Source organism: Hylaeus anthracinus, unplaced genomic scaffold (assembly GCF_026225885.1).
Source record: "Hylaeus anthracinus isolate JK02 unplaced genomic scaffold, UHH_iyHylAnth1.0_haploid 12001, whole genome shotgun sequence".
NCBI classification, from domain to species: domain Eukaryota; kingdom Metazoa; phylum Arthropoda; class Insecta; order Hymenoptera; family Colletidae; genus Hylaeus; species Hylaeus anthracinus.
The window spans coordinates 5857615-5883294 of record NW_026534348.1 but is presented as its reverse complement, the minus strand read 5'-3'; the positions used below and the strand labels follow the sequence as shown (position 1 = coordinate 5883294).

Sequence of the window (25680 nt, the reverse complement as noted above, 5' to 3'; positions counted from 1 at the left end):
CCAATTGTTACAGAATAACATACTTTATTTACAAATTATAATTATTACATATGAACAATCTGCTCGTGTAGTTATAGTTCATAAAAAATATACTCGCCAAGTCGCTGATTAAATCAGCTTCATAAGTTTAAAGACTTCTATTTACATGTGATTGAAAATGGTGCTCATGTACCAAGTGTATTTTTTTACGATGAAAGAATACCTTGTTTTCTTTTAAGTACAAGGATTATGTTTGTTTTTTGTGTGACTTGTAAAACATGCACTTGTAAAAAGATACATGAGCCTATGGGAGAAAACAGATAGACTCTCTTTCACGCCGCTGTCTCAACTAATCCGTAATCGCGCAACATTTCTAAAATGTCTCAATTTTACTTACCCTCGCAAGTTTGATAATTATATCGGCTTTATATTTACCGATCGAATTTACACACGTTTTAAACAGTGTTTCTGCAAATTATTATTATTTTCTTTTGGTAACCTAACCTATAAATTTTGTTTCTTTATTGGTGCTAACATATTTTTTTTGGTTCCACTATAGAATGGATAAATTTGATGTCTTATTTACAATTACCTGTAGGAACTTAAAATATACATTTGTCGATGTGCACATGTCAAATAAACTGATATTTGCATTCGGAAATACGCTTCAATTACAATGTTTTTTTTTTTTTTAAATAAACAAGGAAGCATAGACATTATGTACATACATGATTATTCGTTTCACAACGTGAAAGTCATACGTCAATACTGGTTTCGTAGATGTAATTTTTAGGCAACGTTTTAAGTGCGTCGACATCTTCGGAAACAAAATGGCGTCTCTCGCAAACAACTCGTTCACCGATATCTTACCGAGGAACATACGTACATTCGTGTATAAACTATATCAGGTTTCTAACAATATCTCTTAAAGTATTAATATAAATCGATAATCTCAAAAATGCCAATAATACGATTCCTCGATAAATAATCGAAAAATATAAAAGTAATTCGTACAAATACTCCCTCATTATTTTTTACTGCTTTTGTCTTGTTTTTATGATTCGACTATCAGAGAAACATTAACTATTTACCACGACAAAAGATCGACGTTCGAAAACGCGTTAGACCGAGTGAAAAAATAACGATTCAGCCGTAATCTTGCAAAAATAAACAAACTACAGATTTTCCTTCAAAACTAGATTCAATATAACACGTTACATAATACGTGTTTGTGTTTTTAATCAGTTACCAATCGTCGTTCCTCGTTTCTCCGCTGTCTCTACACGTAGACCCATCTCTATTGAGCAATAAGTATTAAATGAAATAATTTCCTTTCTTATGGCAAACTCTGAACCTAATTCTACTTGAAAAACGAAATAATCCTAGTCGCAAAAAATCGTTAAAACCACCATCACGACGATACCTAAGAGTAACGAGGCGGTTTGTTTCAAAGATTCCTTCGGACTAGTTTCTTTTATTAGCTCAGGTAAGATGGTCACCATGCCAATGTGCAGAAAGCCACCTGCTGTGAATGGTAATATCCAACTCGTCTTCGCACCTAAAAATAAAAATAATTATTAATCAGAAATGTCTCCCGTGATTGTTACGCATAATTTATGAACAAAACGACGGATGCTACCCACCTACTTCGCCACCGGAAAAGAACACCGCGGACATGGCTCCAAAAATACCACCGCTAGCAGTGATAAGCTGCGCCCGCGCAGCATCCCATCTGTTAAATCCACTGCGTAACAAAATAGCAAAATCCCCGACTTCGTGAGGTATCTCGTGTATGAGAATAGCGAAAGTGGTGAGTATTCCTAAACGGAGAGACACGAGGAAAGAACCACCAACGGCTAATCCGTGGGTGAAGTTGTCGATGATATTGGCGATCAGATTCAGATATCCGGTTATATGCTTTGATTTTTCCTTCGTGACAGTCCTTTTATTAGCGGTAATATCAGTCGCGCTCGACAATTCGTCGGAGAACCCGTTCACTTTCGATCGGTTCTTCAAGCAATTTTTCGCTTCGTCTATCGACAGGCCTCCATGGCTATTTGTGAATTCGTTGCAGATCAGTTGCTTGATGCCATTATCGACGAAACAGTTCTTGTTACGTGCATCTTTGTAACCGTTCGGTAGTCGGGAGTATCCGTTCTGCTTCTCCAAAAAGGTCTAAATCGACAAAAATATTTCGCCGTATAAATAGTTGGCACGCGAAAGATTTTTATGATACTTCGTTTCTGGAATGTATAAATTACCTCGTTGATGACATTGGACAAATCCGTGTCGGTGTAACGTTTCGAAAACCCGTTCTGTGGTTTGCTCCCAATTAATGTAATGCAATTGTTATTCTCCATTTCTTTCTCCGTTTCCATGCCTGTGTTTTCGCTATCGTCCCGCTCATCCGTTAACGCAGACTCGTCCTCGGCTTCGGATTCCCTCTCGATGTTGAAGAGTTTCTCTACTATGACGAATACTAAAAAACCACCGAGCACCCAGAAACCGCACGCCATCGACGGATGACCGCTGTCCGTAACTGAAATAATTCAATTTTACATTGTTACGATTATTATCCGTACTTCGACGAAGTTCGAATCGCTCCGACAGCTGTTTCCGAGGCAATGAACGATTCGACTGTGGGAGGGGTGACTCGGAAATCGTATGTGGACTAGGATCGAGTCGGTTTAATTTAGGAGAGGACAGCGACCAATTGAAATCGGCAACTGAAGCACAATAGGGGTTTGCGTCCGTCGCTTGGCCGTTCACAAAGCGCACGACGAAGGTAGACGATCGCTTCAAGTCTCGCTTAGCATAGATCTAATACCACGAATTGCCGTCTGGCTCAAATGATAGGCAATTTAGATACATAGAATTCGATCAAAAAGGAGTTCGATCGTGTCGATGTTTGCCCGGTGTAACCGCGTCCACAGCGTGGATTCCCAGGAGCCTGCGGATATCTTGCTGTGAGAAACGGTGATCTATGCGACACCGATAGGGGAGGAAACCGTGATCTTTGACCCGTGGTTTTCCCCGAGATGGTTTCTCCTGTCGAAACGTTGCGCGATAAACGATGATTCATCGACTGTTTAAACAATAGTGTTTAAACACTGCTTGTTTTCAAGGTCACAATTCGCATTTCGTTATTTACACCAGTTACCCAATTGTTTTGTCATTGAAATATAAACTTATTACAAGTCCTCAGGCATTCTAAACGATGTGATTTACACACTCAACGTTCAAAAGTTTAAGATCGATACTTTAACCTTCCGTGTGTTTGCAAGCGTTCGATAAACCTTGGTCGACGAATTGTTGCTTCGAAATTCCCGCGTACAATGTCCGATAACTTGAGAAATTTTCCGAGAATTTCAAACGAGGAAAACAAATGGGTGGAATTTCCCTCAAAGTTCATTCCCGCGGAAACGCATCTGATTCATCCTCGTATCTGTCTCAGTCATGCTTCGACTAATTGCAAAAGATTTCCGTTAACAGTTTGCATTACATGATTGTAAACGAGGATAAACCGCCGATTCTAACACCTTATTACCGCCCGACGAAATTGTCAACAAGATTCTCATTGCCGAGGTTTCCGTACCTTTGTTCAGCGAGCTGTTTCCCCATGCTTCCGGTAGTAAATGCAGAAAAACATCGCCCAACAGGCCCCCAACTGCGAAGCTCAATAATACTTTCAGCGTGCCAGCACCGTCTGCAACAAAATCATAAATCGGTTATTGTAAGCAATTACCCAGGATTCCCAGTTTGAATTATCGAGTCGGTATAATCTGTACGATGCCAAAGAGATGATCGACTACTTCAAATGGCATTATTCGCTCATGCGAATATTCTCGACAATAAAAAAAAAAAAAAATATCGACACGGATAATAGGGTTCTCCCACGCGTCGATAAATTTAAAGTCGTGTAGCGCGACGCTAACAATTTCACTGTTGGTTGAGTTCTTCGAGCGCAAGGATCACTGGCCACGTTAAAGAACGATCGAGTCACGCCGATATCTTTAGCCAGCACTCGAGTCGTATTTCGTAACCCGAAGAATTAAAGAAACTGAACATTCGCCTGGAACATGTTTCCCTTATCGATTAAATAATGGTAGTCGAATGGAAAAATCGAATGGAAGATGGAGTTCGTGGTGTCAACGAGAAGAAACATAGTGGCTCGACGGTTCTTGAGCCACCTCTTGTAAAACAGATATTATTGAGTGCTTCGAGGCTTCTCTACTTCTCGAATGATTTACCATCGCACAGTATCGGGGGACCAGCTTTCCGTATGCTGTTACTCACCCTTAGTCACTAACATCTTCCGGCGAACAGTCGGAATCTGTACGCATTACATGGCATAGCGCACTTTCCAGTTCTAAGGTCAATTTAAAGCTAAGTCCGATTTCCGCCTTACTTAGCGATTAAAGGATAGATTCGTCCTCTCTCCACCGAACAACTTAGTACATATTTATATTTAAAACTGTACCTAGAAAAAGAGATTCAATTTGAATTCCACGAGCGTTCAATTTAATTTACTTCGCGTCATGTATCGACAATTAAGGAGCTACCGTTGAAATATGTTATACTGTCAACGTATCAACGGTCTACGAATATTTTCCTCGGCTTCCAATAACATCCAGGGAAATTAAAAGAAACAGAGCAGTTGCGCGCGGCGATTTCCTCGTGAGAGTCGTTCAAGACATTTCCGTTCGTTAAATAGTATACTGAAAAAGAGAATAAAATATTTTCACGATTAGTCATTTCGTCCGTTTACGTTGTAGACTTGATCCCTTTTCGAATATCGTTAAATCTCGAAACTATAACAAGAAAATTATTCGATCGACTAATTCGTGTCATTTACACTGCCGATATATGGAATAATAAACGGATTTATCTCGGAACGTCTGCCAGTCGGAGGTTAATAAAAACGATATCGCTCTATTTTTAACGTCTCGTCCCTGCAAATTTATTTAATTCGAGTATCGAGATATTTACTACGGGACGATGCGTTTATTCGTCTTTCATAAATTTCCTCTTCGGCTGCACGAACCTTGCACCGACCTCTCGCAATCGATGTCACATCAATAAATGTTGCATTCTTGCGAAACGGGTCAAGTTTAAGCGTTGCACACGTTACAAACTCGATGTAACTAAAACTATTTATTTACGACAGAGACGACAAAATTCCGAGTGTATAGCACGTAATTATACTCCGTTACAAGTATCGCGTATCGAGGAAACAGGTGCAACGCAGAGATTCTACCACGAGAACAATAAGCAGTTGGTAATCAAATCGACGATGAAACATCGCCGATAAATATTAACAGCAACGGAAAAACCATTTCGCCGTTTCATTTACAATCGCAAAATGCCAGACGGCTATTAAGTTACGCGAACTGTTTTCCATGATGCGCAACTCGTGTAATCTTTAACGATTATTTCACGAGTCGGACACTATTTATACAATACAACGAACAAACATCAACGACATAAACCGCAGCAATAACGACAGTTGCTTGAACCCTGTATCTTGTCATCAACCGATGGAGTAACGTTCGTTTTAGTTTCGTGTCAGCGTCCAATCATCTCGCTCGGAACAAACGTTGATTGCATACCGATCTGATTTCGCGCATTGACAATTAAGCAAGAATAAAATGTATGCGAAGTAAAACGGCGAGATTGTACGAATAAGGTTAAGGTTGCTTGACAATCTAATCCAAAAAATAAATAGAAATAGAATATGTAACAGACTTGTGAAACACAGTTGGACGTATTCTGCGGATACTGCGTTTCTAAACAGTTGCATCGAGGAAACGAGCGTATCTCGTGCCGCATGACCAATGATAAGTCCGTGTTATCTTCGTCAACGAGCTCTCAAGTTGCATCAAGCGAAACGAGTCAATTTTTGCTTCTGGATCGAACACGGCGCCCCGTTACCTCGCTAATCAACGTGTTTAGCCAATCCCTACCCTGTGCGGAATCCTACGAACCATTAACATGAGCCTAGATCATGCTTTGTTCTTTTATTATTTCCTTCATGACGAAACATCGTACCACTATTGCAAGAAACGATATCTTGGAATCGAATCTATAATTAACCGCAATTGGCGTTGTCTTTGCATACCTCGAATCGATAAAAACTCGCCGTGATTCCCAATCGGGGATATTTTTGCGACTATCGCAATATTTGTTAACTTTCATACAATTTTAATGCTAATCACTTTCCAAAAATACATCGAATGCAACGCTCAACATGTTACCAGGAATTGCGCAATCCAGAAAAAAAAAAGATAGTAACCGAACAAACAACATGCCGGTTCGATTTTATCGAAAAATTCGATACCATATCGAGATAGATTGATATAATATCGATCTCCATTGTTTCGTTCCTTTTTAATAAGAAAGCATCTCTAATCTCTATTCGTTCAAGTTACATATCGAGATAATCGCGATTTAATTATATGTTGGAAGATAATAACGACGATAACGCTCATATTTTTCCCTATCGTCGAATGTAAAAACGAACGTCTTCGTACGTAGGCCAGCTTCGAAATGTTTTTGAGCGTCATTCGACGTTAAAATAGAAAACCGATAGGTTAGCGTGTACGAATGCATTTAGAGAAACCGTTTATACGCGTGTTTCGGTGCAGCTGGCACTGTCGGATTACAAACGGCAAGTTAAAGTCCAATTTACTTACACGTAACGCGATCGAATCGAGCGAAATAGAAATGGAGAATGCATCTCCGTGATGATGCTCATGGACGGAACACCGAGAGAACGAGGTTGATAATGGATTCAGTCCAGAACAGTCGGTGATGCGATAGACCAGCAGAACCGTAATTTAGCACACCACAAGTGCGACGAGTCCCGGAATTTTTCCCGGGACATCGCCTTTCATCGGTTAATTTCAAAAATACGAAATAATGATTCAACGACAATCAAGCAAAAAACCTTTTAAATGTTAAAAAAGAAAAAAAAAAATGAAAATGAAAATGAAAATGAAAATGAAAATGAAAATGAAAATGAAAATGAAAATGAAAATGAAAATGAAAATTGCCCGGGATTAAGGGAATTAGTCGAAGTACGCAGAGGCGTTTCAAAGCGGATTCAGTTGCCGTGCTTCGAATACAATTTTCCATTTAAATAGCTTCGTCCGCGCTATCCGTCGTGCCTAAATTGGCTCAACGATAGAATCGGGCAAAATATGATTTATCGTTACGATTACTAAGTAATCGGTAACCATGATTAATGCATAAGCAAAAGTTCTGTAAGATCACAAATTACTAGTCTACGATTTCAGATTGCCATACGTTGCACACAATGGTAAGCCGATGCGTAGCTCGTCTAAAGATTAAACACTTTCAAAGTCAGCGTCTTATCTCCCGAATAAAGTCACCTGCATATTGCACAAGAATTAACGAAACCGCAAGCGACGCGATAACAAATATCAAAGTTTGGTATGGAGTTCGGTTTGACAACAACTGTGCCTAATCCTTGCGTAAAACGGGAAACCCGTTTCCGTACAAAGAATCAATAAACTGAAAACAATAATAACGGTCGAGCAAATGATCCACGGTTCATTCCCGTTCTCGTTGAAATTATGTTACACGCATATGTACATTCCTCTGACGAAGGTATCAGACGTTCCATTCGTATTCTCCATTGCGTTCAATTAGCCCAATCGACCTTGGAGATTTCACGTACCGCGACATAGTATCGACGAGCACGAACGTCCAACACTGTTTTCAATTCGATTGTATTAATTTGGTAAAATTTTGTGACATAGAGCTCGTGGACTTGCTCTAACGTGTTCAACCTCCGGTGACCCCGATATTATAAAAAGCAGCATGTGTGTTTCCTTTTGTTCGTCCATGAATTCCATTGTTGCAACGCGTTCCACGGAGAGCAAGTTCCACGACCTTGTTCGCTCGCATTGGCGTGGTAACAACTTTGCGTGTTAGCAGCGCAGCAGACTTCGCAAAAGAAACGAGAACAGCGGAAGGGTGATGCAGCCAAATGATACGGCGAAGATGGTCTCTCTCGACGAACGACGTACGCAATCCTGACACGACGCGTAATATTTCTCGATAGAAGACGAGAATATCCTTACGGGGAAGATGTTGGCACGCTGTGGTAGATAGCGACGCAGTAAACAATATGCGCAGCACAACCTTTCCACGTGGTCGAATGCATTTCTGTTTAAGCATACTACCCGGTATTTACAACGCACCATTATTTTTATCTCGACTTAGCACCGATAGTTATTCGAGAAGTATGACAAATTACCGCGTACCAATTTTCGAGGCTAAAAAAAAAGTCTTAGTCGACTCCAATTTCGAGTCAATCGAACAATTCTACTATCTCGTTTATTTATCACGATATGAAAAAAACATACGACAATGGAACTTGTTTCGAGAGAAAAATTGTTCTTATCGCGACGGATATTTTGTAACCGCAAATTTATTCATTAATACATTTCAAGGTCTCTCCTTCCATTTTTTTTTTTGTATTGCTAACGAAAAAGGTAAAATACAGTAATTCTCTCAAAGTTGTTACTCGCTCCAGGCTGTAACAACTACATTGCACAAGTATGCAATAGCCGTGGTGTTTTTTTGCACTACGAAAATGACAGATTCGGTTTACCCGCGATTTCTAGTGAAATCACGGTACAGAATGCTATTCTATTACACAAGACTTCTATCGGCACGGTATTTAAACTGAAATGTCAACGTAAATATTACGCAAGTCCATTGAAATGTAAATTTTTGATGAATACGCGATTGAAAACTATAAAAACTATAAAAACAAGAAAGAACCGATTATCCTGTTTTAAACTATCGTAACTATTTCCCGCGTGCGCGTGAAAATCATTGAGCTCTATCCTAACTGGAGTGTGAACTCCTGTAGGAAGAAGTAGAGGCGACGGAGGTCCGAGAGAAATGCAAAATGGGTGGTTCCGGTATTATTCTATAGCAAATTTATTTGTAGAGGGGGAACAAACGTACGTCGTAACATAACCTACCCGAGCATCGCTGAGCATTGTCGAGTGAGTTACTTTCAGATTCTTTTCCGCATAAATATGAATAAATACGATATAAATTGAATTGTGAAAAATAATAAAATTTAGCTCTATACCAAATTGTATATATTTGTATGATCTAAATTCTGGTATGTAAATTATGTATACTATTTCATTATTATGTCATTAATATAAATGTTGAAATAAAGTTCAAATCTGTACATAATTAATCTGTAAATAATTCCTAGAGTGCCGCGAAATTCAAACAAAGAGGAGTCTGTTCTCTCTCCACACATACATTTGCTATAGGATAATACCACCGGAACCACTCATCTTGCATCTTTCTCCGACCGGCTTCTCTCTCGCAGTTAACACTCCAGTTAGGATAGAGCTCAATGGTGAAAATATACACATAACCTCCCTTCGCGAGGTAAGGAATCTCTCCAAGCTAAAAATACTATACTGTATAAGCTGATAAGAAACACAACACGATAACAAGGGAGATCTTTAAGTGGCAACTTTAAGTTAACTTTAAGATTAAACAAATGTATTATTACCTCCTGTTTTTAAATCGACACCTTCTCCAATAGGGATGATCCAAAGAGGGAAGATGCCGGTTAGTCCGATCACGGTGCTGCCTAGCAGGGAAAACAGCCACGGGGTGTACTGGAAATATTCCATCGTGGCATCCCAAGACGTCCACATATCCTCCGTAACAATTTCATAAAAATATCCAGCGTTGTCAGTGCAATTCTCCATGCTCATATTAGCCGCCATGTTTGTGCGTTTTGTACGTAGATCACTTTACTGGTCAAAATCTTTCGAAATAACTTAACGTCTCCCAGATTTCTGTGTCTCCCTCGACGATTACGCTTTCTCTGATTTATTTATCGTTATCGACAAACGATGAAAATTGTTAATATTTAACGTGCACCGATGCTATATTTCTTCGCGCGCGATCTGTTTACACGAAGATAACCTCTCCGCGTGCGAGTACAGCCTCGAACTATTCTCGGGTATATCGTTCACCAATTCAATAACAACTTTCGCGTACTAATTGTCTTTCGAGATATGTGAATGTTTTTGTTCGAAGAAAGACTGGTAGATGAAAAAATATTTGGAAAAAATCGTCGGAACAACTACTGAGCGACCGACTAGCCTACACTGAGGACTGAGTACGGACGCTACGAATCAGGCGGTCGTCGCCTCTACTGCCGCCGGTTTTGTCTATCAAATCAAGCCTCTTGTTATTTCATATCGCCGCAATGCGGGGACAAGAGAACCGTGATCAAACCTACGACGATAAATACACGATGACGGTCGTCAGACTATGCGTCCTACTCCTTGAGAGATCTCTTTCGTTCACTCTCGTTGGCTTCTCTAGTCTTGTTCTTGCTTTTCGCCGCGTGACTTCTTTCTCTGATCATTCGATTCGTCTTCGACGCGATGGTATATCATTCCATCGAAATAAGGGCACAATGGAAAGTGATGGTTAAATGTCAACCGAGTACGTACTGTAACCTCCGTTAGATTCTCTGCCACCTGTATTTCTTCAGTAATCGTTCTTAATTCGATCCAAGTTTGACCACAGATGAATCGAAGTGGCCACTTTTACCGCCAGAAATAATAAACACGATTACACAACGGCGCACACAACGAAACGCACCTCGCGGCGTTACGTCTCCTTGACTTCTCTTAATTTTCTTGGTTATGTTCGTCTCGTACTAGATTGTACGTACTTTCGTATGGATCCCAAGTGAAACGCACGAATCGATAGACAGAATCGCACTGTTGTTAATTATCTCCTCCTGTTACTTTACTTTTGTCGGTTAAAAAATAATGCGCAAGCTCATTCACTCACCACACCGACGCAACGTATAATGCGCATTACGACCAAGGCGGCCCCTTTTATAGCTACCGAAACGCTACGCTAGGCGGGTGCGCGTGCAAGAAAGAGAATGAGTGCGTAACCATTCCACGAAGAAGAGAGACAATAAATGGAAGTTCGAAACAGAGACAAGGGAGAGAAAAAAAAAGACAACGGTAATGAATTTCAAGTGTATTATAAATATAAATTATTTTTCTTAGAGAGTGGATAAAGCCTGTATTTGGAAAAGTGAAGAAGATAAAAATTCACCTCTTGTTGTTGAGTAACAAAATCAATAGGGGCGCTGCTGTACTTCCTTGCAAGTAATCGCAATTATTTGCCAATTAAATGGAGGATTATATCTGAATTTTAAATACATATATAATGTTGTTGGACAGAATATTTAATATTTTCGAAGCTATGAAAAATATTCGTCTCAAGTCGTAAACGATTAGTTTTAATTTTATATTTGAATATATTTTATGAAATAGTTGCCAACGATAACCGTCTTTCTTTGCGCAGATATTTAGCATTTTTATCACCGCACTTTTAAACATAATCCGACAGTATCTCTGATGACGCTGTCGTAGAGATAAAATGGCAATTAACGCTGCCCAATTTTAACAGTAAAATGATTGGAAATCACAGAGATAATTGTTTGATTTAATCATTTTGATCGTTATAAAGATTGAAATTTGTGATCGTTCTGCGTTCTTCGGTTTGAAAAATAATTAATTTCTGCGCAACTGTAGGACACTGCAATGACATGCGCTTTTGATTAAAATTATAAATACCACTAGCATAAATCGCAACGCGATTAGAAAAGAACGTAAACATCGTCGGTAAGTCTGTTACCATAACATTGTGAAATGCTGGTTTCCGTGGACGCCATTTTGATGATCGACGTATTCTTTTACTTACTTAGATAACAACCGACGGAGAATAACAGTTGCTGATGGCAAAGAGCGGAAACAATGAACCGGTATGATAACATATTAGATATTACAATTGTTGTTGCAATGTATGAAGACTAGATCGAACGGAAACTGAGTTTTCAATCCAATGTAACATATAGTAGCGAACATAGGTAGTAATAGTCGTTATAAACGGCCAATAAAGTCTCTGACTTGGACGTATATTATATTACTTTACACATATTCAAAAAATCGGCGTTAAAATATAAATTAAACAGAAAAACTTTTTTACCGATAGAAACATGTTTGAGAACTTGAAATTTTAGGTTTGGACATCACCGGTTGGTAAGGTGAACTCACAGCGCCATCTTTAATGTAAATTCTTAAATGTATACACATCTGTATCGATCGTATACATACTTTTTGTAATAATTTTCATGAATTTACTGAAATAAAAATTCTGTACTAAATATTATAGATTTCCATTTTATAAATACATACAAGTCCCGAATACGTTGCTTTAAGATTGCCTCGACGAAAAAAAAAGTTTAACAAATTGGTCCTGTAGTCGTAAACAACGCGTATACAATATATTTACGTTGTACAAGATTCTGTAAGGCGCCGCCGCTGTATCAGCATTATGTGTGGCCTTAATTAATCAAATTGCTAATGGCGCTGAGCCAAATGGTACCTATTTGGCCTGCAATCAAAAGGATATTCAACAACTGTCAGGCGTACGCGGCACTTGTCATACGTTCAATGTTTTTACTGCTTAACGTAGAAAATAAAAATCGCAAAAAAATTGTTCTCGATCTAAAACTTATTTCGCATAATCCCAATAGTCCATTCGGAGTCATATCGTGCCTATTTAGGTATTTCCATTGATTAAACTTATATTTCCGTGAAAATACTTTCTCTTCAAATTAATTCATCCAGATGTTTTAGTCCACGCTGTTGAGCGCTGAACAAAACTGCTATGTATTACGAGTATCAAATGGTACGGCAAGTCGATTTTTATAACTTTCGTCGTTTTTTTTGCGATAGAATTTTCGAAAAGTCCCGCAACGTAACATGACGGCCCTCTGTTGGCTGTGCATCCTTGCGTAGCGGAGCACTCCAGCGAATCTATTTTAGGAAACGACAGAAAGTTAAGATTATTTCAGTTACATTTTTTACCTCCGAACCAGAACACAGGTTGCTTAGCACAAGAACATCACGATGACCGAGTAGGTCGATTTTCGGCAACGTCGAGGATTGCATACGCTTTGAATAAACCGGCGGACAATACCGGATAGAAAAGAGCTCGCGAAAAAAATATACGCCGAGAAAGATCTTTTCGCTAGAAAAATTGAATCATTCTCGTAAGGAAAACGAAAACGAAGAGCGTACGCAATCTCGATCTTCGCCTTACGCTATAGATCGTGCACGGTTCTCAATCGTGCATTTCCGTGAAATCTTGTCGCACGATTGCATTCTTCTTGTCTGAGAGCTATCGTGTGACTGAACTGTATCGGTGTCATCGCGAAAGTGTATTTAGAATTATTCATTCGTTTGAATAGAACAAATAGTGCGACATGTAGAGTGCGGTTCATCAACGGATGTACAACAATGTTTCCTAGTTTACATAAAGCAAAGATTTCCTTTAACTTTTAACATTCTAATGCTCGAATCTCTTCTTGATCGATCGTTGTATTTCCGTCATGGATGTGCGAAGAATGTCCAATTGGAACGTCCTAAACGTGGAGGTGGCTCTTCAACAGCGCAATAATTTCGAAGATGACAACGGCGAGACGATAAGACGACCGAACACGGTAAAGGACTCGGACAGAAATGATTTCTATTCCCTCCTTAAACAGTAATTCTAGAATTCTAAAGGGAACGAAAGAAAGTAACACGAAATACCCATGTCCCGAAAGTAGACTTCTTTTTTAGATTAGCGTCGCCTATTCTTATCTCGTCTGCTTGCCTAACTGACTGACTGCTCGTCCGTATTTATAACTAATTAAGCTAGACTCGGTTCGAAGTGTATCCTGGTAAGGTTCAGTCAACCAGCAACGTTCTGACAAGTTGGACTCGGTTCTAACCCACGCCCTCGTGATTCACTAAAGTGCGAAAAGTTCAAAATGGGAACAGGACATCGGACATTGTGATTTTTATACATCGCGACGTTATTTCGTTAGCGTGCAGTGTACTGTGTTTGGATCGACTGCGAGCTGCCGGATAAACCGTACACGATGATGAGCACCTGGCACCAATTGAACGTGGAGCATGCCACGAGCGCTATTTCCAGGGAGGATCTCGGTATTCATGTTCATCGATACAGAATTGTATCGACTGCGGTAAATGGTTTATCGAACTAAGACAGCGAATAGTCGAACTTCGTTAAGGGCGGTCGTTTGTTAACTCCGAAATAGATTTTTTAATCGCGATAACAACATTTACTTCTGTATTGTGTAATCGCGACCAATACAAATGTTCGATCGTAATACGCAATCCGATTGGCACTTCAGGAAGCCTTTTAAGCGCGCGTGTTATTGATCTCTGCGACGATGTATGCTGTCAAAATATGTAACACGTGATTTTTCTTAATAGAAACCAATGCTGTAGGGGCAAATATTACACAGTGCGCATGTTGCTTGAATACTAAGTTTGCAAAGCGATTAAACACCAGACGGATGCTGCTTCTACTGTTTGTTTCGTTAATCGATCGAAACACTCGAACCCTTTGTATCTCGTAGCAACTTTATCGTCGATCGATCGACAAATATTCTATACGGTATTTTAGAAATGTTTGAACCAAGTTTCAAAGAAAAATCGAAAGTTTGTTGCCTCGAAGAGAGACTTTTTATTACACTGTGACATATCGCCTTTCATTACCACGTGCATGAATTTGTTTCGTTGTCGGTCTCGTGTCGGACAAGTTCCAAGTCATCGATCAACCGGGACGTCTTGGCAGATTTTTCAAAAGTTTACGATCCATCGAGAAAGTAACAAGAGTGGGTGGGCAGTTCCCCCTTACTAACTCTGTCGTTTTTTTATGTACCATAAACGTACACGTTTCCATACATTGAACGTTCACAGACAAATCTTACAATTATTTGAAGAAACTTTTTCATACATCTTTCTGTCAATGTTAGCACGTGGAAGTTCGAATAAAATGTGTAAGCGTCAACGGTGTTCGAAAGAGACGCTCGAAAAATCCGTAAGTTCAACAGAAGCTCATCCCGAGTTTGACGTTTCACGGGAAACACGAGGGAACGAACCTTGGCTGCGGGTGTCGAGTTTAAAATTAAAGCCGAGACGGACCTTCCAAGTCTTATATTTAGGACGACGCGCAAGCGCGATCCGATTGGACATGCTGCGAAGACTTAGAACTTCTGGTTCTCCGAGTTCCACCGTGTGCCGCGATTTTCGCAAACCGTCTCCATCCATCGCGAACACGTAAATATTCTCCATTTCCTATCGGCGGGAATCGGAATACTTTCTCCATGGTGCAACGTTCGAGTTGCCCACGCCACGTCGAATCGCGAGTTCATCCGATAAATCGATTTCCGAGATCTTAAAATCTCGTCGTAAATAGAATTCGATCGAGCCTAAACCCATCCAAGTACGCCCTTCGGCATTATCCGTGTAAAAAAAAAAAAAAATCGTCGCGTTTCGAATTCGTTTCGATAAACCAACAAGATGGATCTCGGGGGTGTTGATGTCTGGGGTCAGATCGCTGTGGAGACGTCCCAGATGTTCGTTTCCGAAGGTGGTGTGATTAAGAGTCGTTTCGCAGGAACAGTAAGTGATCGAGACGTATTCGAGAAGTTTGGAAAAATCGCGAGAACGTCGAGACTTCGGTCGAGTCTATAGGATTCTCGACGTTTCCGGCGCGAACGTTTGAACGACCGGTGCTTTTTCACTTTTCCAGACTATAGAGAAGCTTCCGGACAAGGTGATTCTGAACGCCTTCAGCTACCTCTCCCACCGTGAAATATGCAGGGTGGCACGTGTTTGCAAAAGGTGGCGGCAGATCGCTTACGACACGCGCCTATGGAAACACGTATCTCTGCGCCCGGAGATTAGCGGTTTACACGTCAGCTCCTTGGACAATCTGCTGCACTTGATCAGGTAGACGAACACTTTCACGGGCGAGAAAAATGCAAAGAATTTTGGCAGTTGACGCTCGTTCCCGAAATACGTCTCCGAGGCGTCCTACTTGCCAAAATAATTTGTAAACACTGACGAACGTTTAGGATAACGTAAAAAAATGGAGATAATTTTCGCGCATTTTAAAGTCTATACCATTTCTGTAAAAGAAACGAAAAAATAATAACGGATAGATCGGTTGCGTGTGTCTCTGTGTGTGTGTGTAACAGTACACGGTTCGGCGCGTCGCTGAGGTACATCGAGTTGCCGATCGAATTAATCACCCACACCGTTCTTCACGAACTGGCGAACAAGTGTCCGAATCTCACCCACATGCTTCTCGACTTCTCCACCGCCATGCAGCTGCACGATTTCTCGGAAATGCAGGCCTTTCCCACCAAGTTGAAGTACATGTGCATCTGTCTATCGGAGGTGATTTTCATGGAGGGTTTCATGAGAAAAATTTACAACTTCATCAACGGTTTAGAGATCCTTCATCTCATAGGTTCGCAACTACTTAAATATCTAGTTAAATTCTTGCATCCTATATCTAACCATCTATCGATAGAGGGATAGACCAGCGAAATATGCTATTGATCAGACGTGATTATCGCGCAGGGACGTACGAAAAGGTGGAGGAGGAAGAGGAAGAGATCTACGAAGTTATAAACGTTCACAAACTAAAATCGGCCACTCCTAATTTAAGGGTGATCAATCTGTACGGGATCAACTTCGTAGACGACTCGCACATCGACGCGTTCTCCTCGAACTGTATCCAGCTCGAGTGTTTGGCCGTGAATTTCTGCTCCAAGGTCACCGGCTCGACGATGAAGACCCTCTTCCAAAGAAGCAGAAGACTGAAATGTCTCCTTATGCAAGGAACAAGTACTTACGCTTACCGCGACATAACTCGACTTTCTTTTATACGAATCATCGAAGACGTATCGCGAAACTTGTTGCAGATCTTCAAAGCGAGTACGTGATGCAAGTGGAGTGGGAAAAGTCGAGCATTCAGGAGCTGGACGTTACCGCAACGGACTTGTCTACGGAGTGTCTGATCGATATGCTGTCTAGGATTCCAGGACTTCGTTTCCTGAGCGCTGGTCAGCTGAACGGTTTCAACGACAGCGTGCTGAAAGCCTGGGCCGAACTCGGCAATCCTCGAAACTTGATCGCTTTAGACTTGGACAGTTCCGATAACTTAACCGACGACGGTCTACACAAATTTCTATCGAGATACGGCCATCAGTTGTGGGGACTCGCTCTGTCCGGCATGCCACATATCACCGATCAACTTTGGCAGAGTATATTGCCGATATTAACCAACGCCAAGTAAGGCATTTGTCGATCGACGTTATTCGAGCTTTATAAAAGAAAAAAAAGAAACAATTTCGAACAAATATTTCCAGGATTCTCGTGATGGGAACACAAGAGAGACTAGGCGTAAACATTCACGTGGATCAGCTGATGGACGGGATCGCGAATAACTGTCCAAACTTGGAGCGACTGGAGTTACGTTGGGATCCGGAGAATTTACGATTCTCGGACAAGAGTCAAAAAGCTATAGACATACTCCGCGTCAAGTGCATCAAATTACGATGCCTGAGTTTGAGGTAAGTTTACGATTTGATGTTCGAACCGAAGGGATAACTGTCGCGTACCATCGTCAGTTCGATATGTTCCAGCGATGGAAGGTACTACGAAATCGTTAAAGCGAATTTCGAACGAGCCGACAGAACAACTGTCGTCCGAACGTCGACGTGCTGCAGAGTGTCCAACTACTACTTGCTAGCCAATTACAAGGATTTGATCTTCAATTAATGAATATTTTTTTCTAATTACTACTTGTATATACACTACGAAGAACACATGCACAGGGTTTTCCATATCATCGACCAATCACCGAGGCAGATAAATATAAGAACGAGGTAACGCGTTAACGTTGAAAAATAAAAATTGAAAAGGGTCGAGCGATGTACGTTATCCATGATGCATATTTATTCCAGATAATGGAAATGTGACAATTACGACCAAACAAGACATCCACCTTCGAATCGAATATTTATTCCTAGGATTACGACGAGAAACTTTACGCGACACATTAAATATATATGTGTATATTTTTATATACCATTTTTGAACATGTCCATACACGACTAATCGCAGAAGACCTGTAAGCAGTGGAAATATATTTGATCAAAATGGAGTTTTCCGAATGTGTACCTAATTCGAATTTTAACAATTTCAAGATCATTGGTGTACTTGTACAAAAATTGATCACGGAAGAATATAAAGATAATTGTTTTCCCGATACTTTTTCAAAGAGCGATATCGACAGGACAGCTACGCACAACGGCGTTCGCAGCACTATCGATTATTCGGTAATTTATTCATGCAGCCGTGTAGACGACGACGACGTCGCACTGGCCACGGCCGGTCGGTCGATTCGCTCGATTTCATTCGCAAGCCACATGCCAGACCCTTCGTTTATATGTTGCGTTATAGTCGACGAAGAACCGTCGTGGCCGCTACAATTTTTCGCATGACTTTCGAAGTATTCGCCGACGAACTTCTTCCTCCCCTGTTCTGCTACCTTGATCTTCCTCAATGTGCGACGTCGAGGAAGACTTGATCGCGAAGAGGCTCAAGATCGTCCTCGTCGGTGACTCCGGATCGGGAAAAGTGAGTTTCGAAGATCTCGAAATGCGTACGATAGTGCGTCGTTAATTGGTTATTCGTAATCGTTTACTTCCCGTTTTACTTGATTATCTTCTTACGTTTACGCCGAGGAAAGTATCGATTTCTGATCGTGATTTTTTAAAGGATGTTCGATACTTTATTATTATTTCGATTCAAGAGAAAAAGATCGTCGTATGTGACGTGACTTTCAGACGGTCAACGTGCCGATTTAAATCCTTGTGTGCACACATCGGGCCAGTTATAGATTTATGCTGTACGAACGTAAACATTATTAGTAGAATGTTCAATATTTGTTTCGTGTTAGGGGTGGCTGAACGTGAAAGAACAAGGGCAAAGTATCGATTCATTTCTTTCGTGTGAAATGGTCGGTGTCACGGTTTACAATATGCTTTCACAGGTACTGGCAAGCGTTATCTGATAGATATTAAACTTATTTCTTCACTTATTATGACGCCTTTGAACTTTTTCACATTTCTATAATATTCAAAGCAATTACTTTCATCGATCAAGTTCATGTCTCTCCCTCTTTCGCTCTTTAATTAATAACGCAGAAACTTCATAAATCGTTTCAAGCAACTACGACGTACTTGCATTGTTAAGTAGGAAACGGATGTACCATGCAAATTCCGATCGACGCAAGATTTTCGTCGTACAATTCGGGTAAAAACATAAAATTCTTCCGACGGGTGGCAAAGAATCGAATGAAAACTTGGATATGAATAATATTTTAATTGAAAGAATGGTAAAGCAGCAATTCTCGATAACTGAAATTCAAGGATCCCTGTTTAGACGAGCATCGCCCAGAAATTTTGCAGCAACGAATTCACCAGACAGTACACGCAAACGTCTGGAATCGACTTCTTTTTGAAGAACATCAGCATCGGTTATTACAAGAACGTTAATCTACATCTATGGGACGTCGGTGGCCTTGCGCTTCACGGAAACATGCTGGATAAATATGTCTTTGGTGCTCACGTAAGAATACAAGAAAGGACTAAGATTTTCAGAATGTTTCATCTACATCCAATCGCTCTGTTACGAGAATGCTTTTTTTTTCAGATTATTCTTTTCGTCTACGACATCACGAACAGTTTCAGTTTCGACGTCCTGGAGGAATGGTTGGATAAAATCAGAGAAGTGAACAACAAGTACGAAGAAACACCTCTGATGGCTGTGGTTGGCAATAAATGTGACATGGAGCATCAGAGAACGGTGAAAAAGGATCGAAGTCACAAATTCGCCGCGGAGAACGGATTTCCTTCTCACGATGTGTCCGCGAGGACCGGCGAGGCGGTAAAATTCTCGAATTATACGTTTTCTTGCCGCTTTCTAACATTAATTCCATCTTCTGGGTTTTACCGTTAATCCCGAGAAATTGCTTTAATTTCAGGTATCGTTGTGCATAGTAAATTTGGCGGCGCAAATTTTGGGAGTTCGATTAACGAAAACCGACCAAGACTACCACAAACCCATAATTACCGCGGAGATAGGCGACACAGTCGACGTGGCCGCGATTCACAAAGTTGTGAAAAGAATTCCAAATAAGAGACAAAACCAACTCCCCTTCTATCCTCACTTATCCTCGTCGAAATCAACGGTGTGCGAATTGCAGTAAGAAAAAATTATACGAAATTCGATTGTTTTCACGCACAGAGATAACACGTATCGGACAATAGAAATTACAAGCGTGAAAGATGGAAGATTTGTAGATAAGATGTTAAACGAATATTTTTCGTACGTTTTCCTACCGTTACCTGATGGTTCGCTTGTATTCCGAGGGGCCAATGCAATAAACCACTGGTGTCTTCGCAATAGATTTAAAAACAGATTTATTTATCGATAAAATCTTACTACTTATGGTAATTAATGTTAATATAGTTTGACATAACAATATTAAAAATACTTTTACAATAATAATAGTATACATGAGTAATGTACATACACATCGTAGATCGACCTACATCTGCGATCTCGATATATCAGACTTCGGTAATTTTACAAATGATCATGGAAAAGCTTTTCAATTTCAATTAACAGAATATTGTGTCAGTTTGTGATAGAATCACGATAATATCGAACGAAAATCATTCAAAAGATCTATTGAAATTTATATTATTAAAAACTATTCGAGAACTTTCTCCCTGATACATTATATTTATTAATGGCACTATTCATGCAAACGTTACGTATACGAGAAATGAAACACGTCAAATTAAAACACGTTAAATAAAAAAACATGTCAATCAATAAGAAAAAAATAAGTAAGACTGTAGCGTGTGCGTATATTCCAAACAATCAACTGCATAATGTATATGTAAAATGCAACTTGGAAGCATCAAAAGGTAAAAGTGTTAATAAATAACGAATAAATTAGTTGGCATTTTTTTTTTCTGGGAATTGAGGAATTAGACATCCGTAAAATAATATGCAAGTAATTTTTTAAACGGCACTATCGACACTACAGGTAATCAACTATAAAATCAGTATCACGATCAACACTTCGTAGAATGAAGAGATTTTGCATCGATATATACAACCTTCGAATTCATATTCGCATTCCGGAAGTGCTGATTGTAAAATTTGTTGTTCAGTTTACAAAAGCTCGAATTTCATTGTTTGTAGAAGAATGAACGAAACTAATTTACGGACGGTGGAATCGATCGATTTAGAGCACACGTTTGAATCGAGGTATAGAAATATACAATTCTATGGTAGGTGGTATGCAAGGTGCAAAATTATAGTTCTGATAAGTTATTATAAACCTTCGATTATTACTCGTCCCTTTAGAAAAAAAGAATACCGAATACCTCGGCATATCATCTTTTGCTTTTAATCCTAATATGGTCTTCAGTCTCTTATTATGTATTGCGGTATCTATTCGTTTTTCAATGTCAGAATTGATCTCACTATAATTCAAGCTTTTTTAACGGTCTCCTTGGCCATACCATTTTTTCTAAAATTTTTTCTTTAGCTTCCCACAATTGAGTGAATTTCTCGTTCAAAGGAGCAATATAAGTTTCCAGCCATTCTTGGATCGTATAGTTGTCGTATATTTCTTCCATAGCTGATCGCATATCTTTCTCGATATACATTAATTCCATTTTATATCTGTCCAGTTCCACTACCGCGCGCTCTACATGACTAGGACTCGAAAATGAATACTTTAAGTTATACGGTTTCAACCATCCCTTGAACGTATTGTCCTGTTCCATTTTGGTAACCTCTTGTGTCAAAGAAACGAGTCGCAAAAGAGCAGCATAGATCGCTACGCCATGGTAATTACATTTGGTCCAACCATACTGTGGTTCTGGAATACTTAAAGCAATTTTTCCCTCGCATTGTAACGCTTGCAACACAGAAGGAGACGCATCTCCTGGAAATCCGTTTAAATCTGGAGCTTGTAGAATGGCTAAATTCACAGCGAGCGATGGTATAGCAGAGGGTAAAAGTTCGCAAAGTACGCTAAAATGATCATATCTCTGCCATCCTGTTAAGATGGCACCCTTGAATGTAATTTGGGAAGAGTACCTATTGATAATTTCTAACCAACGTTGATGATTTTCCATATGATAAGCGATGTCCGTGTAATACCTATCCGGTGCTGTGGCACCCTTAAAAGCCGTAGCTACCCAGATATCTTTCCAAACAGCTGCATAACTGTCCCACAATTGATCCGTTAACGACACTCCGGGATCGGTGGTGTATTTCCAAACGACCGGTTCTACCATTAAATGTAGTTCTCTGTCTATTATTTCCTCTGGAGAAATTTCTCTAAATTCGTCGTCCCACATGAGAATCGTGAGCTCTGGATATCTATCTCTGATGTATCTCGCTACTTTTGAAACATGATCCAAGAATAATTGCTTTTTACCTAATTGTCCTTTAATCATTGCGTCTAAACACCTAGAACATTCTCCTATTTGATATACTTCGTCTGCTCCTATGTGTAAATGCTTTGCGTTAGGATGCGCAGCCACAACTTGATCTACCATTTCGTAAATTAACAGAAGAGTTTTGTTATAGGTAGGGCACAAAGCTTGAGGGTAACGAAGTACTTCTCGATAATCTTTATATTCGTCCAGCTTAAGTACAAATTCCATGTGACCAAAAGTTTGCACCAACGGTATGACAATGAGCTTGTTTTCGTTAGCTATCTCTTGAATATTTACGATATCCCTCTTAGTATAACAATTATGAGCACTGATATTTTGAATCTTCCCTTCGAAGGGAAACATATCTTCGTATTCAATGAGTATACCGGTTGCACCTAATTTCTTGAGCAAATGTAACAGGTACTTATAATAACTTGCTTTGAAGGGAGCACCCTTTAAATCTAGGTGCACGATTTTATGACCTTTGAACAAGGGGACAGTTTCTGCATATGATTTATCGTAATTGAAATCAGGAAATAATTTTCCTCCGTTACTTTTTAACTTTCCCATCATGCGAGCCTCTATCTCCTGTTTTCTGGCAAAACTACGAGGATTCTGTGTAAGATCGTTCAGTGAATATACTTCTTCGATTTTCAATCTTGGATTGAGCTTATTAGCTGAGATGTCCTCGACCTCTTTACTCAGAATAAAATAACTAACAATCAACAAAGTGAAACTGATCATTATGATTGCCATTAAAGAGGCTCGGCCTCTTAGACGTGTCATGACTGTCAGTACAGCAGAACATCAAGCTCGAATCACTTTGATATTACTTTTATTTAATTAAAGCTCTTATTATTTGTAACACGATAAAATTGCTCTTTTTCACCGAATATCGGTACTCGTATAAAAACGGTTAATGGCACTTGGTCGTTTCATTTAATGGCACTTGGTCGTTAAAAAGTAACTTAATGTCATCTAAGAGATTGTTCTTGCAACACAAAAAAAAGAGTTTTCTTTCTTCATCACAGTTTAATTAATGATAGAAATAGCAGATACCAGCAGACTGTTCCTTCTGACTATACAACGATAAACGTTATCAAGTGTCAAGAATCAGGCTGGGCAACTCTTCGCAGTGCAAATAATGCACGTTTTCTAACCTAGATTTTGTCAGACGTTTCAAATTTAACGATCGCTTTAAATGTTTCCGTTTACACGATGCTCGTAGATTGCATCTCAGAATGTCAGAAATATTGTAAAAACATTTCAAATTTAGAAACATATCTCTACGTAAGCGATAAGAATTTGACAAGAATATTCCCTAAACCGCGTACATTACCATCGCGATAATTCATAGTTTATAATATAATTGTACTTCTGGAAATGAATTTACAACATCAGAGCAGTAAATGTCACACGTTGTATCTACGAATAACGAAACGTTATTCCATATCAGATTTGCTTACCATCATAGAGTAAGGTTTTGGATAATAATCTTGGAAGTCTGAATTACGATAAATTTACCATACCATCTGGGGAAGTGGCGAGAATGGTGAACACACATTAATGCACAAACCGTGTACATTTATGCTCCTGTATTAGTGTGCGTCTGTTTCTACTTCTTCACTAGGTAATGTAATAAATTTGTCATAATTCAAAACTTCACGCTTAACTTGTCCCTGACTTAACAAGGTCCATCGAGAGCATGGTAATTTAGCAACGATTCTAAATCATGATCTACTGGGCATACTGGGAGATTTCTTTGCCACTCAATATCTCGCAATGCTCGATATTCATTTTCCAATAGAAGACGATGAAACAAAACGCTTCGAACATTCGCCAATTTATGTCCGAGGTATGTATCGATTAATTCATAAAATACAGAACGAAGGGGCACACCGGAGGAAGGAACGAAAACAGTTATCGCGCGGTTTAACGAGAAAAGAATCAAAGACAAGCGAAACCGGAGAGGCTCGGTCGTGTAATCGAATCCTCTGCCGCGAAATCTTAAATCCTAGTCCTTTATCTCGTTTCCAGTTTCCGCGAACTCTCTGGCCACCCGTTACATACTTAATGAACGTGACTCACAGCGTCTCTTTAGTTATGACGAGAGTAGGGAAATAATTCTAGACAATAAAGCTGTTTAATGATGCCACTTTACGAGAGTTTAAACCACGCGCTGTGCGAACGCGCGTTTCGAGCACATCGCGATTTTTGCACGTGTTTCGAGGATGAAATATTCAAAGGCAAACAATATTATCTAACGTTTAATACGGCGCGATATACGACACTTGAAAGAAAAAAATATTTACCTTCCGAGAAAATATTGTTGCCAGTGTTTGCGGTGAAAGTTGAATTTTGAATCGCCACGTTCCTGCGCAGTAGATCGTTGCTGCGCAGTTACACGATCTATAATCGTGCATGGAAGAATGAATGCTACATACATCGCAGCCGATATAGCTGTTCAATCTTTTACGTACAAAAACGAATTGGGTACGGCACAATTTGACTAACTTTCGAACGGTTCGGTTCTCTTCGTTGAAAATTCTCCGATAAGAGCGAGTTCTCGTAACTCGACGAAGAGGATCGAGTTATTATTATCGGTGACAAAAAACAACGGCGGCGGCTGTGCTGGCCTCGGTGAACGAAACTACTCGATTCCTTCGTATCTACATTCGCGTGGACGCGTACCGCAAAGGCGTCAACGTGCTTCCGTGGCAACCGAACCGGGGACAAAGACTGACTTGGACGATTATTCAGAAATTATGACTCAAGTCCGCATACGTAGTCGTTGAAACTATGTTCCTACGGTTTTTCTTTCTTTCGCGTATGTGTGCGCAGCTGTATCGCAGAAAAAAATAATCGTATCGGAGAAATCGAGGAGACCGTTTCTCGAAGGCAACGTAACCATTAACGCACCTGACTTGTGTTATACATGCGATGACAACTGATGCATGTGGTCACCGAGCAGAAGACAAATTTTTTTATGAAAACAATCATTTCGCAATTGTCAAACGAACATATTTCGACGATCGTTTCGATTAAGCAATGTTAATCACACATACGCGCAATAAAGTCTTATCACCTTCTCCCGATGAATTTCTCGTCTGTAGGTCGAACACGATATTAAAGCAACGACATGCATTCTCAAGTGTCTTTCATGGCTAATAGGTGCGTGATAACGCGTTATTAAAGCAAGT

General features: G+C 39.9%; 4 protein-coding genes and 1 long non-coding RNA gene across 10 annotated transcripts; 3 read left to right on the top strand and 2 right to left on the bottom strand.

Moving 5' to 3' along the window:
* Positions 1 to 4: 4 nt before the first annotated feature.
* On the bottom strand, positions 5 to 10856 carry LOC128890828 (zinc transporter ZIP13). Of its 2 annotated transcripts, none has more exons than XM_054149723.1 (5): positions 9551 to 10856; positions 3575 to 3685; positions 2241 to 2518; positions 1623 to 2154; positions 5 to 1537 (listed from the first exon to the last, which is right to left on the bottom strand). In XM_054149723.1, the coding sequence occupies exons 1-5, from the start codon at positions 9768 to 9770 to the stop codon at positions 1362 to 1364; spliced, it is 1317 nt and encodes a 438-aa protein (XP_054005698.1). In that variant the 5' UTR covers positions 9771 to 10856; the 3' UTR covers positions 5 to 1361. The 2 variants fall into 2 exon arrangements, with proteins under 2 accessions (XP_054005698.1, XP_054005699.1); XM_054149724.1 differs by lacking the exon at positions 9551 to 10856 and adding an exon at positions 4276 to 4423.
* A 167-nt stretch (positions 10857 to 11023) lies between these two features.
* LOC128890847 (uncharacterized) lies at positions 11024 to 12895 on the top strand. Its single transcript, XR_008460696.1, has 3 exons — positions 11024 to 11036; positions 11383 to 11702; positions 11786 to 12895. It is a non-coding gene; the product is annotated as an uncharacterized LOC128890847 (long non-coding RNA).
* A 133-nt stretch (positions 12896 to 13028) lies between these two features.
* LOC128890821 (F-box/LRR-repeat protein 7) lies at positions 13029 to 18114 on the top strand. 4 transcript variants are annotated; one of them, XM_054149712.1, is made up of 8 exons: positions 13029 to 13585; positions 15691 to 15890; positions 16139 to 16413; positions 16527 to 16793; positions 16871 to 17240; positions 17318 to 17521; positions 17579 to 17836; positions 17915 to 18114. In XM_054149712.1, exons 1-7 carry the CDS (start codon positions 13475 to 13477, stop codon positions 17727 to 17729), a joined length of 1578 nt encoding a protein of 525 aa, XP_054005687.1. In that variant the 5' UTR covers positions 13029 to 13474; the 3' UTR covers positions 17730 to 17836; positions 17915 to 18114. The 4 variants fall into 4 exon arrangements, with proteins under 4 accessions (XP_054005687.1, XP_054005689.1, XP_054005688.1 ...); XM_054149714.1 differs by having other exon boundaries at positions 13049 to 13585; positions 17594 to 17836; XM_054149713.1 differs by lacking the exon at positions 13029 to 13585 and adding an exon at positions 14377 to 15560.
* Positions 18115 to 18239: 125 nt separating this feature from the next.
* On the top strand, positions 18240 to 20276 carry LOC128890836 (ras-related protein Rab-28-like). 2 transcript variants are annotated; one of them, XM_054149736.1, is made up of 4 exons: positions 18240 to 18590; positions 19398 to 19583; positions 19668 to 19901; positions 19999 to 20276. In XM_054149736.1, the coding sequence occupies exons 1-4, from the start codon at positions 18516 to 18518 to the stop codon at positions 20221 to 20223; spliced, it is 720 nt and encodes a 239-aa protein (XP_054005711.1). In that variant the 5' UTR covers positions 18240 to 18515; the 3' UTR covers positions 20224 to 20276. The 2 variants fall into 2 exon arrangements, with proteins under 2 accessions (XP_054005711.1, XP_054005712.1); XM_054149737.1 differs by lacking the exon at positions 18240 to 18590 and adding an exon at positions 18597 to 19005.
* A 135-nt stretch (positions 20277 to 20411) lies between these two features.
* On the bottom strand, positions 20412 to 23937 carry LOC128890819 (hexosaminidase D-like). The gene has a single exon (XM_054149710.1). The coding sequence runs from the start codon at positions 23264 to 23266 to the stop codon at positions 21515 to 21517; it is 1752 nt and encodes a 583-aa protein (XP_054005685.1). The 5' UTR covers positions 23267 to 23937; the 3' UTR covers positions 20412 to 21514.
* Positions 23938 to 25680: the final 1743 nt, after the last annotated feature.